At 47.4% G+C, this 19,264-nt stretch overlaps 2 protein-coding genes and 1 long non-coding RNA gene across 7 annotated transcripts in view; 1 reads left to right on the top strand and 2 right to left on the bottom strand.

The window, feature by feature from the left end:
* ERP29 (endoplasmic reticulum protein 29) overlaps nt 1-945 on the bottom strand; it is a 3,800-nt gene extending 2,855 nt beyond the window's left edge. Inside the window, exon 1 of the mRNA XM_027865618.1 lies at nt 793-945. Coding sequence (XP_027721419.1) covers nt 793-945 — 153 coding nt within the window. The remainder of the gene's footprint in view (nt 1-792) is intronic.
* Nucleotides 946-1,307: 362 nt separating this feature from the next.
* Nucleotides 1,308-3,371, bottom strand: LOC114043062. The gene is made up of 4 exons (XR_003569057.1): nt 3,263-3,371; nt 2,907-2,998; nt 1,869-1,936; nt 1,308-1,586 (listed from the first exon to the last, which is right to left on the bottom strand). It is a non-coding gene; the product is annotated as an uncharacterized LOC114043062 (long non-coding RNA).
* A 10,156-nt stretch (nt 3,372-13,527) lies between these two features.
* TMEM116 (transmembrane protein 116) overlaps nt 13,528-19,264 on the top strand; it is a 46,655-nt gene continuing 40,918 nt past the window's right edge. For 3 of the 5 annotated variants that reach the window (XM_027861900.1, XM_027861891.1, XM_027861883.1), the window contains exons 1-3: nt 13,528-13,634; nt 14,933-14,979; nt 15,863-15,926. In XM_027861900.1, coding sequence (XP_027717701.1) covers nt 13,587-13,634; nt 14,933-14,979; nt 15,863-15,926 — 159 coding nt within the window. In that variant the 5' untranslated portion in view covers nt 13,528-13,586. The remainder of the gene's footprint in view (nt 13,635-14,932; nt 14,980-15,862; nt 15,927-19,264) is intronic. The other 2 variants (XM_027861918.1, XM_027861909.1) reach the window with 2 other exon arrangements.

The raw sequence follows: 19,264 nt of genomic DNA, 5'->3' as shown, positions 1-19,264 counted from the left end.
GGGCCCTCCCAGCTCTGCCATCTCCTGTTCTCAGGCCCCTCCCAGCTCTGCCATCCCCTGTTCTGGGGGCCCTCCCAGCTCTGCCATCCCCTGTTCTCAGGCCCCTCCCAGCTCTGCCATCCCCTGTTCTAAGGCCCCTCCCAGCTCTGACATTCCCTGTTCTAAGACGTTAGAACTGGGCTAAGTGGCAGAGGTGGGATTCACACTGGGCCCTAAGCACACAGAGCACGTGCCCTCCCCAGGGGCCAGTCTGCAATTAACAAAGGCGGTGGACTGGTCCGGGAGGGGGAGGGGTCCTGGGCTTGGGAGCCTCGGCTGAGTTAAGAGCAGGGGAGGGGGCTCCAGGGACCCCAGAGCAGCCCCGGGGGTGGGGGCCGGGCACTGAGTAGGGGCTTTACTAGACACCTCCCCCCACGTCTTGCGTGAAGGCGGGGGGGGGGCATCCCACCAGAGACCCCCAGCCCTCCCCCAAGACCTCCTGGGCTCCACTCCCCTGCCCCCCTCCCCGAACCTCGGCCCGCCCCGCCGCGGGGGTCCGGGGGGGGGGCGGCCGGACGGGGGCGCAGGCGCGCAGGCGCGGCCCTGGGGCTCGGGCTGCGGCTCCCACTTGTCCCCCGGGGATTGGCCCCCACGTGTGGCACCGCCCCCTGGGAAGCTCCGCGAGCGGCGGCCTTTGGCCCGGACTAAAACCAAACGGAGCGGAGCGGCCGGCGCCGGCCTCCGCCCCCATGACCCCACCGTGCCCCTCGCCCCGCCCGCCGTCCCCGGCCTCCCCCGGGCCTCGGCGCCTACCTTGTAGAAGGTGATGGTGTCCAGAGGCAGCGCGCCTTTGGTGTGCAAGCCGCGGCCGCCCGGCGGGGCGCCCAGCAGCAGCAGCAGCGCCAGCAGCAGCTGCAGCGCCCGCGGGGAAAGGGGGGTCCCGCCGCCGGCCCCCGCCGCAGCCATCGCGCCCCCCGGCCGCCTGCACCAGCCTGCCCGAGCCGCAGACGCCTGGCCGCGGGAGGCGGGGAGGGTCATGTGGCGCTCCCGCCCCCGCCCCGGAGGGGGAGGATCGGCCGCCCGCCGCTGGCCCAGCCCCGGACCCGAGGGAGGGGAGCGGTGGGGGGAGGGGGAGAGGGAGGAGGAGCGCCCGGGAGAGGGAGGGGGAGGGGTGGGAGGAGCAGTCTGGAGAGGCTGGGGTGGGGTGGGGTGAGGTGGGGGGCGGGTGGGAGGAGCAGCCTGGAGGGGGGGGGGGGACAGGCCTAGAAGGGCGGGGGGGGGTGGGGGGGGGGGCAACCGGGGGGGACGGGACGGGGGGGGGGGGAGCAGCCGGGAGAGGGTGGGGGGCGGAGTCCCAGCCAGAGGGTCCGGCCCTCCCCCCCTTACACATACGCACAGTCACCCACACTGTTAGGAAGAGCTGGGCGGGCCTAAGTCCAGCCCCTTCGTTTTGCAGAGAAGGACTCGGAGCCTACAGAGGCCAAGGGGTCGTGACCAAGGTCACACTGGTATTAGGTGGCCGAGATCTGGATCCCCGTGCTTGGACTCTAGAGCGAGACCGGCCTCTCCTGGGGCTGCTGTGAGCTCTGGCCTGTCTTCATTCTGACCTAGAAGAAAAGCTGCTTCTGCCACAGCAGGCCTGGTTCAGCCCAGGCTATAATTTAATGCAATAAGTATGTATTTTGAATGGGCGAATGACATTCAGCTCTGAACAGCTCCCAACAGAGAGTCTATTATTCATTCATTCATTCAAGGTAGCTATATGGTGCTGTGGATAGAGCTAGCGGCCTGGAGTCAGGAAGAAGACCTCAGTTATTTATCATTATTAAAGAATTTTTAACATTCATTATTTTATTTTGAGTTACAAAAAAGCTAAGTTTAAATCCAACCTGAGACACTTTTTAGCTGTGTAACCCTGGGCACGTCATTCAGCCACTGCTGGCCTCAGTTTCCTCATCTGTAAAAGGGGAAAACAGTAGCACCTACTTTCCAGGATTGTTGTGGGGATCAAATCAGATAATGATTGCAAAGTTCTTAAACATAATGCCTAGAATAGACCGCATATAAATGTAAGCGATTATTATTATTATCATTATTAATAGGACCTACCTCCCAGGGTCGTTGTGAGGATCAAATAAGATGATGTTTGTAAAGTGCTTTGCAAACTCTAAAGTACTATGTAAATGCTAGTAAATATAATACATTGTATATAATTCTATATACTTACATGTCACATACATTTTCATATATTGCATATAATCATGTAATATTAGCTGTTCATCCATTTAACAAGCATACTTGTTAAATATAACAAATCATATAAATGATATCAACATAATAAGCCCTACTGTGTGCCATGCAAACACCTAGTGTGCTGGGTGCTTCGGATACCCCATGAAAATGAACCAGTACCCTGCCCTTCAGGAGTTCCCGGAGGTCGGGCATGGCTTCATTTTTGCCACTGCATCCCTGGTGGTCAGCACAGTGCTTGGCAGTCAGCTGGCACTGAATGGATGCTTGCTGGCCTGTACTTCAGGACAACTTTGAGGGCTGAAAAATTTCTTCTGGGAAGTAGGTTGTGGGAGAATCACTATCACCATTTTCAGATGAAAGCAAAAATCAGAGATAAATGAAATCACTTATCCAGGGTCACACAGTCAAATGTCTGAGGCGGGATTCCAACCCTGATGCCCTGACTCCAACTCCATCGGGTCTCCGGACTTGCCATACCATTTCATTAAATAAACGCATATGTATAGGCATATACAATAAGTATTTCTTATCTGCCTATTATGGACAAAGTGAGAGGCAGGGTGGTAGAGTGGATAGAGAGTCAGCCTTCCTCTGGAAGACCTGTGTACAAATCCTGCCTCAGATGTTGATAAACTGTGTGACCCCAGGGCAAGTCACAGCCTCAGTTTCCTCACCTGTAAAATGAGAGGATTGTATTCAAAGGTCTCTGCAGTCCCTTCCAGCCTTTTTATCCTTTGATCCAAGCAAGAGTCCAGGGACGTGTAGTCTATTTGGAGGGAAGACAAATAACTTTTAGCAAAGTAGAATGAGATTCATACAAAGGAGGGATCCAGGGAAAGGACTTGAGAAATGTGAGGAGGGAGAAATCACTTTTACTTGATGCTGGCCACAGAGAATCAGTTGATCCATGTAGTTAATAAACAAGCCCCTACTAAGTACAAAGAGAAAAGCAAAACAGACTTTGTCCTCAAAAGTTTACATGCTAACAGGGGTGACAAGGTGTACATGTATAAGTAGACAAAAGACACACAGCGTGTTCATCCCATGCCGTCTTCATGAGGACTTGAGCATGCACAGACATTCTCCAGACAGCTCCAGTCTGCAGCAGGAATCTTGGCTCAAGGTAGGGTCTGCCCTCTCCAAATGAGGATCCTGGCACTAGGCACTGACTTCTCAACTCTTTACCGGCTTAACTTGATTCCAGATGGACTCTGGTCCATGGGATGCCGCCAAGTGCCTTTACGCCAGGATGATACGGCACTTAGCGCAGGTGCCTGGGTGTGAGGTGAAACCTCAGAGTTGTTTTTTAAGCTGCACTTTTCTACTTGTGACTGAGTATTTTCGTATGGTTATTGATCGCTTGGATTTCTTCCTCCGAAAAGTGCCTACTCATATCCTTTGGTCATTTATCGCTTGGGGTCAAGTGGGAAATAGTTCTTGTTCTGATAAATTTGGTTCAGTTCCCCATATATCTTAGAAACGAGACCTTTATCAGAGAAACTTGCTGCAAAGATTTTTTTCCCCCATATACCTCCTTACCTTCTAACTTTAGCTGAATTGGTTTCATTTGTGCAAAACCTTTTTAATTTTATATAAGCAAAAGCAAACCTTCTTTGATCCTCTCTACCTCTTACTTGGTCATGAACTCTTCCCCTATGCAGAGATGTCCAGTAATTTCTTCCTTGCTCGCTTCATTTGTTATGATGCCAGGCTTTTGTCTAAGTCACATACCCATTTGGAAGTTGTCTTAGTGTATGGTGTGAATTGTTGGTCTATACCTAGTTTCTGCCAGACCACTTTCCAGTTTTCCCAACAGTTTTTGTTGAATGGTGAGTTCTTGGACCAATAGGTGGAATCTTTGGGTTTATCAAACACTGTGTTACTATATGCCTAATCTGTCCCACTGATTGACCTCTCTATTTCTTACTCAGTACCCAATTGCGTTGATGATTACAGCTTTGTAGCATAGTTTGAGATCTGGCATTACTAGATGCCCTTCCTTCCCACTTTTTGAAGCTGACTCTTTAACTGATGTGGCATTCATATCCTGCTGCTGTAAAGGGGCAGGGGAGGAACAAGGGACCCCTCTGGGTTTGTCACATCATACCAGAACAGCTAGGTGGCACAGTGGGTAGAGCATTGCGCCTGTAGTCAGGAAGACCTGAGTTCAAATCTGGCCTCAGATACTTACTAGCTGTGTGCCCCTGGGCAAGTCAACCTCTATTTGCCTCAGTTTCCTCATCTGTAAAAATGAAGATAATAACAGCATCTATCTCCCAGGGTGCTTGTGAGGATCAAATGAGATCATAATTGTAAAGCACTTAGCACAGTGCCTGGCACATGGTAGGTGCTATATATGTGTTTGTTGTTGTCACTAAAATGCCACCTCCTGCATCAGTCACAGGCCCAGAGCTTCAACATGGTTCACCATGAACCCTCACGCCCTGTGGCTCCTATATCCTAAGTTAAGCTCGCTGCATAAGGTAAGAGAGACTTGGGGCTGTTCGTAGGCATAGGGCAAGAACAAGCAGATGGAGACTGAATATTAGTGACATACGGAAAGCCATCTGTCGGAGATGGGATGGGAGGAGATCACATGTGCAGAAGGGCTACGTCTTCTGAAACTAGAGAAAGGAGGAAATAGTGGGAGATGACGTCAAGGAGTCGCGAGATGTGGAGGAGGGGAAAAGAGGAAGCTCTGTGAATGATTTTCTAGCTATAGCGCCAAGCAAAATCTCCAGTTGGAATATTGGGGAGGGGAAGGTGTGGGGGACTTGAGAAAGTGTGGAACAGCCATTGTGGAGAGTAGGATCGATAATCAATTAAGGAAGAGTAAAATAAAAGGTCTGTGGTACAGTGCATAGAGCTCTAGGTCTGCAGCCAGGAGGACCTGAGTTCAAATCCAGCTTCAGACACTCACTAGCTGTGGGACCCTGGGCAAGTCACTTCACCTTGTTTGCCTCAGTTTCCTCATCTGTAAAATGAGCTGGAGAAGGAAATGTATCTCTGCCAAGAAAATCCCAAATGGGGTCAGAAGAGTTGACTAAATAACAATGAAATGACAAGCAGACATTCTTAGAGAATCCACAAAGGAGATAAACAAGAGAGAACAGGGCTGTGAAAACCTAGAGAGGAGAACGTGGTAGTTGATAGTATTCAATGCTGGCTAGAAGGAGGTGAAGCAGAGTTATCTATTCCCAGCCTCCTGGAGAGAGTGTGCAAAGGCAGTGAGTGAGACAGGAAGGGTGACAGCTGATAAAATCCCGAGTTCAAATCCTTCCTTGACTACTTATTAGCTGTATGACCCTGGGCAAGTCACAACTTCTTTGGGCTTTATTTCCTTGTTTATAAAAAGACAAGGTTGTATTAGATGGTCCTTCTAGCTCTGAATGAATGATCCTGAGGGCAATACTGTTTGGAGGTCAGAAAAGATCCTAAGATTTGGAGCTGGGACGAAAGAGACCCTGAAGTCCAACGTCACCGTGTTGTTGGGTCACTTTTCAGTCATGTTCGATTCTCCGTGACCCTGTTTGGGGTTTTCTTGGCAGAAATCCTGGAGTGTTTTGCCATTCCCTTCTCTAGCTCATTTTACAGATGAGGAAACTAAGGCAAACAGGGTTAGGTGACTTGCCCGGGGTCACACAGCTAGTCAGTGTCTGAGGCCAGATTTGAACTCAGGTCTTCCTAATTCTCAGATCCACGCTGTATCTGCTGTGCCACCTTGCTGACTGTCATCATCACTTTACAGAGGTGAAAACTGAGGCCAAGAGAGGGAAGGAGACCTACCTAAGGTCACCCAGTAAAGGGCAGTCTTTGGGTTCTGTCGCAGGTTCTCTGCTGTCAAATCCACTGCTTCTTCTGCCCACTCAGAAGGAACAGTATCTGGGCAATGCTCTTTTCCAACCTTACAGTCCTGCCCCTGGCCAGTCCTAGTGGGAGGGGAAGGCGGGATCTGCAAATCGGGTGAAAACATAGACCCTGTGGGAGATTATGTAGAAATGTGGGCCCCCAGTGCTGACAGACAGGAAAGCCACCACAGCCACCTTGGAGAGGGGCTGGGACTACAGAGAAAAGTTCTCAAACTCTAGCTGATTTCGCAGCCGAAAACATGGGCTGCCGTAGACTGTCCTGGCCTGGCCACTCCTTGGACAATTTGAGACTGTTCTTGGCAGGGACAAGAGTCCTTTGTCTGAAGGCATTTTTTATCAGTTGGTGAGGGTCATTAGCACTGTTACCCTTATTGTGGACCTGATAAGGGGCCTCACGTGAGCTCTTTCAGTGTGGATTTCTGACTCAGGAACTTCACCTCTATCGTGAACTTTTAGGACTCCTTTTCCCCCCACTCCAGTTTTCCTCACCTAGTATTGTGTGTAGTATAGCTGAAAACACACTGGAAGCTATCAGGAGAAATGGGTTTGCGTTTGGGCTCTGCTACCTGTGTGACCTGGTGTAAGTCCCTTGCCCTAGCTCGGCCTCAGTTTCCTTGGCTGTAAAGTAAGGAGACTGGATTAGATAACCCCTTAGATCTTTCCAGCTCAGTATTCCGTGAACAATAATGATAATAGAAATAATAATAGCTAACATTTATGTAGCACCTACTATGTGTCAGCCATATGATAAGCACTTTACAAATCTCTCATTTGATTCTCTTTTTCTGTTGAATTCAGTGCAGCAGACATTTAGGAGCCACACCTTAGAGGGCAAGGCCTCTCGGGGTGCAGTCCAAGAGTGGAATATGATCCCCATGTAAATAAGCATAGAATAGTATGAGGTGAGAACTTCCTCTACTCTTTCCACCATGGCAAGAGCTCTGTGATTGGTAGGTAAGTCTGAAGGAGTTGTCTGGGGGTCAAAGAACTTGGCAGCGTTAAATGTCGCACACTTGAACTCTGGTCTTCTTGATTCTAAGTCTAGCCCTCTATCTACTTCCCTCACAAACAGTTGGCACGGTAGAGCTGGATCTGGAACCAGAGTACTTCTGGCCTTGCTTTTCTCATCTGTAAAATGGAGAGATTGGATTTGATGGCTTCTAAAGTCTAGATGAAGCAGTGAATAGAATATTGGACCTAGAGTCAGGAAGACTCATCTTCCTGAGTTCAAATCTGGCCTCAGACACTTCCTAGCTGTGTGGCCCTGGGCAAGTCACTTAACTCTGCCTCAGTTTCCTCATCTGTAAAATGAGCTGGAGAAGGAAATGGCAAACCACTCCAATGTCTTTGCCGAGAAAACCCAAATGGGGTCATGAAGAGCCAGACGTAGTTAAATAACTGAACAACAACGAAATCTCATCTTGCTCTTAACGGTGCTCCTAAGCAAAGGCCAAATGACCACGTGTTGAGTATATCGTAGTGAGGATTCCATTGGAAGCTGGATTGTTCTAGATGACCACTGAGGTGCCGTCCGACTGTCAATTTCTGGGATTTTGTGACTTCTGGTCTCATTTGCTTACTCTGTACCTCCGTTTCCTCCTCTTTAAAACGATGGAGTTGGACTTAATGACCTCTCCAATGTCTTCCATCTCTAGGTCCATGATCTCGAGAGTTGTAATTTACATTTTATGTAATGTTTCTAGGTTTGAAAAACGCTTCCCTTATGTAAGGAGTGTGTGTGTGTGTGTGTGTGTGTGTGTGTGTGTGTGTGTTATACTATTAACCTTAAATGCCTTTCCTGTCCCCCCCCATCACCACTTCAATCAATATACAAGAGGGAAGGAAGGCCTGCACATCTCTGTGGAATCAGTCTATCAAAAGCATAAACCAAACGTGAGAAGGGCTTAGCTATTTCTACGGACTAATCAAAGGTATAAAACTTGGGAGGCCTGCCTCCTCTCTGAGCCCATTGGATGAAAGCATAAGGGCCATTGAGATTGGTTGAAAGGATGATGCGCATCTTTGGGTCTGTGTCTGTATCAGAGAAGGGATTCTGGCAGGAAGGCAGTCAGGCATGAGGAGAGGGGTCTTGAGGAGAAAGCCCCTGCCTTGTGCCTGTTCCATAGGGCGGCAAAGTGGAGGAGGGGTGAGCCCGGAAGGAATGTTACACACACCCCTCCCAACCCCACCCCACTGACCAAGTGAACTTGGGAGGGTGGGAAGATTTGGAATTCCCTTTGGCTTCAGTAGCAGGGTCCCCCCTGAAGCAGCAATGGCGGATGGCAGTGGCATCTGTACCAGGATCCGAGAGGTGCCCTAAAAACAACCAGATACACTCAGAAAAGGCGAGTCTGGGATTCTGTAAGGAAACTGCCCCTTAGAGCCTGGCAGGAAGCTACACCCAAGTAATCTGAAGCTGTGACTTTACCTTTGTGGCTGCCTACATTTCAGTCTACCTCCAACAGAGACCTTGGGTGTGCAAGGGGAGAGAGTGCCCTGGTTTGGGGGGATATTTCTGTGACAATTGCTTTTGCTATGCTTGCTTAGTAAATACCCCTTTCTTTTTTTATTTTTGTTATCTTTTATTTTTGTCAATAAAATCGATGTATTTAGTTTTTTTTAGTTTTCAACATTCGCTTTTATAAGATTTTGAATTCCAAATTTTTTTCTCCCTCCCCACCCTAAGATGGCATGGAATCTGATATATACTATACATATATAATCATATTAAACATATTTCCATATTAGTCATGTTGTGAAAGAAGAATCAGAACAAAAGGAAAAAACCAAGAGACAGAAAAAAACAACAAAAAAAGTGAAAACAGGATGCTTTGATCTGCATTCAGACTCCATAGTTCTTTCTCTGGATGTGGATAGCATTTTCCATCATGAGACCTTTGGATATGTCTTAGATCCTTGCATTGCTGAGAAGAGCTAAGTTTATCAAAGTCTGTCATCGCACAGTGTGGCTGTTACTGTGTGCAACGTTCTCCTGGTTCTGCTTACTTCACTCAGCATCAGTCCATACAAGTCTTTCCAGGTTTTTCTGAAGTCTGCCTGCTCATCATTTCTTATAGCACAATAGTATTCCATTACATTCATATACCACAACTTGCTCAGCCATTTCCTAATTGATGGGCATCCTCTCAATTTCCAATTCTTTGCCACCACAGAAAGAGTTGCTATAAATATTTTAGTACATGTGGGTCCTTTTCTTGTTTTTATCATCTCTTTGGAATACAGCCCTAGAAGTGGTAAATACCCCTTTCTAAAAGCTAATAAATCTGACTGGCTAATTGAAAACCAATGGGGAGTATATCAGATGGGGTCTTGTGTGCAGCAATAGAGAATAAGGGAAAGGAGGAAGCATTTATAGAACACCTACTATGTACCGGACACTTTTACAAATATTCTCCCATTTGGTCCTCATAACAACTTTGGAAAGTAGGTGCTATTATGATCCCCATTTTATAGTTGATGAAAGTGAGGCAGACAGATGAAGTGATTTGCTCAGGGTCACACAGATAGGAAGCGTCTGAGGCCAGATTTGAACTCAGGGCATTTTAACTTCAGGCGTAGTGCTCTATCCAGTGAGCCACTTAGCTGCCTTGATACTAGAAAGTCCTCAAACCCTTAGAGTTACCCCAAGAGCCCTGAGGGAAGATGTAGTCTACTACTGTTTGGGGACCCAACCTTTAAATGTTCATGGGAGTCTGGGGAAATTAAGCTCAGCAGGACGCTATACTGAAAACAACTTGGTAGTATTTGCCAAGTATTTTTCATCCCCTTTTTACATATGGGAAAACTGAGGCTCAGAGAAATGAAGTGGTTTGCCCAGTATTATATAGCTCGTGAGCAGCTCGTAGCATCATTCGCACCTAGCACTCTTGATTCTATATGTGGAATTCTTTTCACTGCACCACAAAACCTGTTCGCCTCCTACTTTCCCAGTCTTCTTATGCCTTCTTCCTTTCCATGTGCTCTGCAATCCAAGTACAGTGGCCTACTGGTTGTTCTTCAAATGGGGTACGCCATCTTCCATCTCCATGCCTTTGTACTGGCTGTTCCCCCCCTGCTCCTGCCTGGGATGCCCTCCCTCCTCAGCTCTGCCGCCTGGTTTTCCTGGCTTCCTTCAGCCCAAGAGGCACCTCCTCCAGGAGCTCCTTCCGTGGGCTCCCAGCTGCTGGCGTTCCCTCCTCTGGACTTTCCTTCCTTCTCCTCTGTCTGTACCTTCGTGTTGTCTCTCTCCTGTTAGAATAGTAAATGCTCATGCCATTAGAGGGTAAACTCCTTGAGGGCAGACGCTGTTTTGCATTTGCTTTTTTTTTTTTTTTTTTTGCTGAAGCAATTGGGGTTAAGTGACTTGCCCAGAGTCCCACAGCTAGTAAATGTATGGGTCTGAGGCCAGATTTGAACTCAGGTCCTTCTGACCCAAGGGCTGGTGCTCTATTCACTACGCCATTTAGCTGCCCCTTAATAATTCTTTTTTTTTTTTTGCTTTTTTTTGTTGAGGCAATTGGGGTTAAATGACTTGCCTAGGGTCACACTGGGGTTAAGTGACTTGCCTAGGGTCACACAGCTAGTAAGTGTCATGTGTCCGAGGCCGGATTATGAACTCAGGTCCTCCTGACTCCAGGGCTGGTGCTCTGTCCACTGCACCACCTACCTGCCCCGCTGCATTTGCTTTTGAATCCCCAGAGTTTGGCCCATTTAGTAAATCTAAATTCAGAAATTCAACAGGTGGGGAAGGGAAGGGAGGACATTCGAGGGACAGGGAAAAGAGAGCGATCAAAAGCATAAGATGAGCCTATTTAAGTGTGGCTAGTGGGTTCAGCCTGGTGTTGGTAAAGCCTGAGTTCAAATGCTGCTCCAGACACTTATATAAGTGTGTCACCCAAGTCACTTGACCGCTAGGTGGCACCACAGTGCACAGAGCACCAGGCCTGGAGTCAGGAAGACTCATCTTCCCGAGTTCAAATCTGGCCTCAGTCACTTACTAGCTGTGTGACCCTGGACAAGTCACTTCACCCTATTTGCCTCAGTTTCCTCATCTGTAAAATGAGCTGGAGAATAAAATGGCAACTCCAGGTTTCTGCTAAGAAAACCCCAAATTGGGTCAGAAAGAGTTGGACACGGCTAGAATGACTAAGCAACAACAATCAAGTCACTTAACTGCTGCCTTCCTCGGTTTCCTCATCTGCAGAATGGGAATAATAAAAGCATCTGCCTCTCGGGGTTGTTGTGAGGATCAAATGAGATAATATTTGTAAAATGCTCCTCAAATCTTAAAATGCTATGTAAATGCTACTTGTTGGAATCAACTCTAGGAATCTATAGGGAATGAGAAGAAGATAAGGTTGGAGAAGTAGGGGAGTATTTGATTGCAGAAACAGTGACAAGCAGAGTAGTTTGAACTTTGTTGGTTAGGTAATGGGGAGCCATGGAAGATGCTTGAGCAGAGTCAGGAAATGAACTGAGCAATGCATAAGGAAGAAGATTCTGGTACGAAGAGCACACACAGTAGAAGGAAGAGGGGAGACGTGTTGTGTGTCCATGGGAGGAGGAGTCCTAGTCAGTAGGATTTTAAGATCACAGATTTAGAGATGGAAGGCCAGCCAGTCCATCCCCCTCGTTTTAGATGGAAGGAAAGGGGTCTAGTCTAGGGCAGTTAACTGACTTGCCCCCAAAACCCCCAGGAAGTCAGCAGTGGAGTTAGGGATCGAACTGAGGTCTTCCGACTCCATCCTTCTTTCCACCGTCCCGGGGAGTGATGGGCACCTAAGCTAAAGTGATGGCAATGAGAACAGAGAGGCGAGACCCAAGCCAAGAGAAACTGCTGGAAACGGAGCCTCGGGATTTGGAGGCCAATTAGCCATGCCAGGGGAGAGAGCTCGAAGGGTTAAACATAGCATGAGATCAGATACCAGAGCCTGGCTGAGTGGCAGAGTCGCCAACAGAAGGAGGAGCAAGTGGGGAGGGAGGGTATTCAAGGCGGAGGAAGAGAGGCAGGAAATCCCAGGATGCATTTGGGGAGCAGAATGGTCCAGCTTGGTTTTATCTGAAAAGCATGAAGATGATGACCGAAAGGAGGATCAGAGGAGCTAATCACAGAGGGCCTTGAATGCCAGGCCAAAAAAAAAATCTGGATTTCATTCAGTTTGGTCATGGAAGGAAGAAAGGAAAGAAACAATAATTTATTAAGCGTCTACCATGTACCGGTCACTGTACTAGGTTCTTTATGAATATTATCTCATTTGATTCTCATAACAACCCTGGGAAGTAGGTGCTATTTTAATCCCCTTTTTACAGTTGAGGAAACTGAGGCAGACAAAGGTGAAGTGTCTTGACCAGGGGCATATGCTATTGTTATCCCTGTTTTACAGATGAGGAAACTGAGGCAGACAAAGGTGAAGTGTCTTGACCAGGGGCATATGCTATTGTTATCCCTGTTTTACAGAAGAGGAAACTGAGGCCAAAAGTAGTTAGATGACCTGCCAAAGGTCACACAGATAGCAAGCTGGCAAGGATCCAAACTCAGGTTTACCTGGTCCCAGGTGCCATCCACTGAACCATTCAGCTGCCTCTGCATAGGATGATCACTATGATTTCATTGGTATAAGGAAGTCCTCTAAAGAATATCAGACCATTGCAAGTTAGCACCTTCTCTGCAGTTTTTAATCTTAACAGAGTTGCCTAGGGCACTGAGACAGAGAGTCAGGTCACATGGGATCTGTCAGAGTTGAGATTCAAACCCATGTCTTCCTGGCTTTGAGGCCAGCTAATTAACATGTTAATTTGGGGGGCGAGGGGCAATTGGGTGGCTCAGCAATATTTTCATGCAGAAGATGGCACCTGGGCAGAATTTTTAAAGGCTTGTAAGAGGTGGAAGTAAGGTGGGAATGCATTCCAGGCATGGGGTGTAAGAGTGTGGATGGACAATCATGTGTGAGGAACAGTAAGAAAGCAAGATGCCCATTCTACCACACAAGAGCTTAGCTCAGTGGTCACGCACCTGGTAATGTTAGAGGGCAGTGTAACGGACACTATCTGTTGGGCAACACTGCCTCTCCTAGGCTCCTTCCTAGAGTCCAATCCAGTCTATCCCAACAAGCATTTGCTAAAGGCCTTGCAAGGCATTGTGCCCTGGGACAGGGATGCAAAGATTCAAATGTCCCTGCCCTCAGAGAACCTAGGAGACCTCAGTCTCCTCATCTGTGCAGTGAAGGCTGTTGGACTGCCTAATCTCTAGGGCCCATAACAATTCTGTGGGTCAATGAAATCAGAACTCAAGTGAAGGAGGAAATGGGTTTACCTGGGCTTCCTTCCTTCGCCTTCCTCCACACTCCCTCCTTGACCTCAAGAAGCCTGGCTGGATGGGCAGGGGAGGAGCTCTCCGGGGCTGGACTAGGGGAGGAGTCATCTGGCAGAGGCTGTAGGATTCAGAGTCAGGCAAACTTCTGTGGGGATCACTGGGAGCCGGGCCCCATGGCCCTCCCGTCTGAGGCCAGTTACCTGGAAGACAAATGGCACTCGGTGAGGACACCCCGGGGACCCTCAGGGAAGGGCTAGCCCTCTTTTTTTCCTGCCCCCTTTCCTTCCTGTCCTCTGCGCCTCATCCCTAGGCACTCCCTCCTTCTTCTTCCCTCTATTTGCTATTTTTCTCCATTTTTCTATTCTCCCTCCTCGCTCTAGTACTATGCAATTGAACTCTATCGAGTGTCTCAGCCCCACATAGCCCCCTCCTCACCATTCTTTTTCATTTCTCATGTTAAAGCTCTCATGTTTCTTTCCTTTCTTTAATTTTCCTTTCTCTCCTCCCCTCCCCTTGCCTCCTCTCCTCTCTTCTGTGTCTCTGTCTGTCTGTCTGTCTCTCTCTTGGGTCTCTGTCTCTCTCTGTGTCTTTCTCTGTCTGTCTCCTGTTTCTGTCTGTCTATCGCTCTGTCTGTCTCCCTCCTCTATCTTTCTTACTCTCCTCCCCATCTGTCTCTCTCCTATTCCTCTCTGTCTCTCTCCCGTCTGCTTTTTTCTCATCTGTCTGTCTCTTCCTTTACTTCCCTCCCTCCTCTATCTCCCTCTCTGTCTGTCCTCTATCTTTCTCACTCTTCTCCCCCTCTCTCTCTCTCTCTCTCTCTCTCTCTCTCCTTCACCCTCCTTTTCTCTGCCTCCCTGTACCTCTGTCTCTCCTCTGTCTCACTCACTTTCCTCCCCATCTCTGTCTCTGTCATTCCTCTTCCTCTCTTTTCCCTTTACCTGCTATTTATTTTCTCACTCATGCCTCTCTTTTCCCTTTCCTTCTGTTTCTCTATTCTTCCCGTTTCCCTCCCGATCTCATAGGCACAAATGGCTCCCTGAAGACGATGCAGGAGTTTGAGCGTTCTGAAGCAATCAGGCAGTCCAGGCCCCAGACTGGCTCTTTCACCCCTCTAGCTTTAGGGCTCTCTGGGCTCTGGGATAGGAGGTGAAGCCCCGGCCTCAGCAGCTGTTTCTCCACACCTCTGTTCTGCTCCCCTTCTTCTCATCCCCATCCCTTCTCCTATTGAGTTTTCATTTTCTTGGAGTTTTAAAGAACCAAATCAAGGACCATGTTCTACCAGAAGCCTTTACCCATCCCCCTCAGTTTCCTCATCTGTAACATGGGTGGTTGTTCTCTGTGGGCTCTAAAGTCTCTTCCAGCTCCAGATCTGTGCCCCATGACCTCCTTGAGCCTCAGTTTCTCTATCTGTAAAATGAAGAGGTTGGAGTAGAAAATCTCGAAGACCCTTCCTGCTTTCAGATTTTTTTTTTCACTGAAAATCTCACTTTCATGTTTCTCCTCTTTTCTCCCTCCCCAGATTTTTTCTGCCATACAATGGATACAGTTTGTCATGGCTACTCTCAGGTACGTCCGTTTCACCTGGCCAAGGAAGGGCGGGCATGAGCAGCCGCCGACCCTGGCTTCTTTTGTCTTTTTTCTGCAGAGTTGTAATGTTCTTCCCTTCAGGGTGCTCCAGTGCCCTCTCCCCTAATGACATCTTGAAACTAAAGTGCGATGCTACCGAGTTGAGACTTTCCTCCCTCCAAATGAAATGGTTGATGTTAACTGAGATGTTTATAGCACTTTAAGGTGTGTGGACCTATTTGACTTATGTCTGCCTCGCAACAATCCTGGGAGGGTGTTGCAATTATTATCATTCCCCTTTTACAGATGAGGAAACTGAGGCAGACAGATTAAGCTAGTTAATAAGTTGAATTATAGGAGCGGAGTGTCATAGATCTAGAACAACAGAGAAGGGTCTTGTCCAACCCCTATTGTTTTAAAGAGGAGCAACCTAGCAGTGACTTGCCCAAGGGCACACAGCTACTTAAGTGTCTGAAGTGGGATTCGAATCCAGGTCTTTTTGGCTCTAAATTCAGTGCTCTAGTCATTTCCTGCAAAACCTCCTTAATGTCAAACTTGATGGCCAAACACGGTCACCTAGTCTGTTTTTAATTAGCTTCCTTTTAACCAAAATCTTTATTAATGTCTTTTGGGGTTTATAGACTCACCTGATGCAGCCTCACCACCACTTAGAATCCTCTCCTATAACAAAGAAAAACAGTCACGGAAATCTAACCGTACAGTGCCCACATCTGAGAGTGTATACAACATTCTGTCCCTGTAGGCCTCCACCTTTTTCACTCAGGTGAAAATGTGTTTCTTCCTTAGTCCTCTGGAACTGAGTGACCAGTGCCTTTAAACTGAGTCATGATTAATGCATGGCTGCTTTCTTCTTTTCTGCCAGCATTATAGGATCAAGTTCAATCATTGCCTATACTGTCTTCCAGAACATTATGAAGTCCCCAGAGGTAAGTAAGCCTCTACCTTTGTTTGGATTCTGGGTATTTTCATGATGGAGCTCTTAGAATAATAAGATCATAGAGCCAGGGAGGGAAGGGACCATCTCTAATCCCCTTGTTTTTACAGGTGAGGACACTGAGCTAGCTAGCTGGCATTTATGGAATGAAATGCTTTACAAATATTATTTTATTTTATCTTCACGACAACCCTGGGAGGCAAATGCTTTTATTACCCCCATTTTTCAATGAGGAAGCTGAGGCCAATAGCATAAGTGGGGCAGGATTAGAACTCAGGTCTTCCTGACTCCAGGTCTAGTGCTCACGAGGATACCTAGCTGCCCCTGCAGATAAAGTTACTTGCTCAAGGTCAAGTGGCATCCAGCAGGCAGATGCTTACCTATGTGTATACAATTAGCTTGTTAGCTGGTTGACGCTGATTATGTGGCCCCCATGGTATACGGAGTCCTATGTTAGGTCTGGTGAGGATGAGGAAAAATCTGTCTTCAGTTCAGCTAGCTGGATGCAGATCCAGGTCAGTCGGCCCTAACAGCTCAGGAAAGACACTAAACAGGGGTGGGGAACCTGCGGCCTCAAGGCCGCTGTATCCATTGTATGGCCCTTTAGGCCCTAGGTCCCCAGGTGCGGCCCTTTGACTGAATCCAAACTTCACAGAACAAATATCCTTAATAAAAGGATTTGTTCTAAAACTTGGACTCAGTCAAAAGGTCACACCCGAGGACCTAGAAGGCCACATGTGGCCTCAGCTTTCCTACCCCTGCACTCGAAGAATACTATTAATGACAATAGCAATGGCTCATATTCTTAATAGCATTTTGTACTTTCCCAAAGCCTGTCCCTACAACACCCTGGAAGGGTAGCACTAGATTTGGGTGGAGTTGTAACCTCAACTCTGCTAATGTTCTGGCTGCATGGTCCTGGGAAAAGTCACCATCTGTGAACCTGTTTCCTCATCTGTTAAAGGATGGAATTGAACCAGATGACTTCTAAGAGCCTTTCCAGCTCTAACTCACCAGGATGTTGATTTAGAGCTGGAAGGGAAATTAGAGATCATTTGATCCAACTCCTTTGTTTTACAAAGGAGAAAAATAAGGTCCATTTGAGGTCATTCAACCAGAGAAGCAGTGATGGTATAATGGATAGAGCAAGGGAATTTGAGTTGGGAAGACCTAAGTTCAAATTTTGCTATAGACACTTGATGCTGTAGTTCTATAACCTTTCTGAGCCTCAGTTTCCTCATTTGTAAAATAGGGGTAGAATCAGAGTCAATAAATAGTTATTAAGCACCTACTATGTGCCAGGCACTGTGCAAAGTGTTAGGATACCAAAAAAAGGCATAAGACAGTCCCTACCCTCCAGGAGCTTACAGTCTACTGGGGTGGGGGGGGAACAACACATAGAAGCTGAAAGAGATGGGAGGAAGGGAGATGGGAGGGAGGTGGTACCCAAGCAAAGGATGTGATGACTTTATGAAGCCAGGGAGGGAAATGATCTGAGGAGGTGTGAGTTTCCAAGTCGACTTCATCTTTCAGAATGATGGGTTTCTGGATAAAGTCCAGAAAGATAGGACTGACCCCTAACTCACAAGGGGTCTTCCTTTATTGTGGGGATCAAATGAGATAGTACGTCAATTGCTTTGCAAACTTGAAAGCACCATATGAATGTTATCTCTTATTTTTTGCTGCCATTGTCCTGGATCACAAAGGAAGAGTTAGAATTGGAACCCAGGACCTCTGAGCCCAAATCCAATGCTCTATCCACTGTACCATGTGGCTTTATTGGGAGGCCTGGGTTCAGTTTCTGCCTCAGATAAGTGGCAGAGTTTGGAGTTCATTCCCTGGTTCTCTGGCTCAAAGTCTAGCACTCACTCCTTTGCATCAGGATACTTTATAATTCTGTTTTACTAATGAGGAGACTGAGGGGGGATGGAAGTTGCAGAAAGGCAAATTGAGACTTGAGCAGCTACGTGGCGCCACAGTGTATAGAGCCTAGAGTCAGGAAGACTTATCTTCCTGAGTTCAAATCTGACCTCAGACACTTACTAGCTGAGCAAATCACTTAACCTTGTTTGCCTCAGTTTCCTCATCTGTAAAATGAGCTGGAGAAGGAAATGGCAAACCGCTCCAGTATTTCTGCCAAGAAAACACCAAATGGGGTCATGAAGAGTTGGACACATCTATAAAGACTGAACAACAACAAATTGATGCTTGATGCAAGGAAAAACTTTTTAATGATTAGAGCTACCTAATGTGTAATGAATGGGCTTTGACCCAGAGATAAATGAACTGTTTGTGATCCAAAGATCAATTGAGTAAGTCCAGAGACACTTATTACCATGTTGGCTTCAGGGACATGACATTGTTGGCCACAGTAGCTCTTAAAGACCATCTTACAAGCTGTAGCAGGATGTAGGAGCTATATCACAGAAAGGTAACCTAGGTCAGTGAAATCTAGGATTCTTTTTTTTTTCTTTTGCTTTTTGGTGAGGCAATTGGGGTTAAGTGACTTGCCCAGGGTCACACAGCTAGTAAGTGCCAGATGTCTGAGACCCAATTTGAACTCAGGTCCTCCTGACTCAATAGAGCCACAGCTCTATCTAGCTCTAAGCACCATCTATCTTAGCTAGCACCACCTAGCTGCCCTGAAATCTATGATTCTTAAAATACTTAGGCATTGATGGGAAATAGTCAAGAGTTAGGTCAGTTCCATTTAATTCAAGTCAATCAGCATTTATAAATCCTCAATTATGTGCCAAGGGCGAGGCTGCAAAGAAAAAATGGCTCAGTCCTGCTGTCATAAAGCTTACATTGTACTAAGGGAAAAATAATGTGATGCACATAGGAGTAAACATGAAATGCATATATATCAGCAAATAAAAATATAGAAAGTAAACACAAAGAAATTTCAGGGTGAATTTGCTATTCAGTCATGTCTGACTCTCTGTGACTCCATTTCAGTTTTTTTGCGCAGAGATACTAGAGTGGTTTTCCATTTCTTTTTCCAGCTCATTTTACAAATGAGGAAACTGAGGCAAACAGGGTAAAGTGACTTGCCCAGGGTCACAGAGCTAGTAAGTGTCTGAGGCCATATTTGAACTCAGGTCTTCCTGACTCTGGGACCCGAGCTCTATCCACTGCACCACCTAGCTGCCCTTGGGTGCTGAGGGTGGGTAGAGGGGGCATCAGCAAAGAGCTCATGGAGGAGGGGGCTGGTGTGTGTGTTTTGAGTGATGCTCTGGGTAGAGGTGAGGAGGGAGAACATTCTGGGCATGGAGGCTGGTCTTTGCAAAGGGATGGACAGAGGCAGATGGAATGTCAGAGAAAAGGCCA

The sequence above is a fragment of the Vombatus ursinus genome, unplaced genomic scaffold (assembly GCF_900497805.2).
Source record: "Vombatus ursinus unplaced genomic scaffold, bare-nosed wombat genome assembly UNPS02001287.1, whole genome shotgun sequence".
Classification (NCBI taxonomy): domain Eukaryota; kingdom Metazoa; phylum Chordata; class Mammalia; order Diprotodontia; family Vombatidae; genus Vombatus; species Vombatus ursinus.
This window is presented reverse-complemented; position numbering and strand designations above follow the sequence as displayed.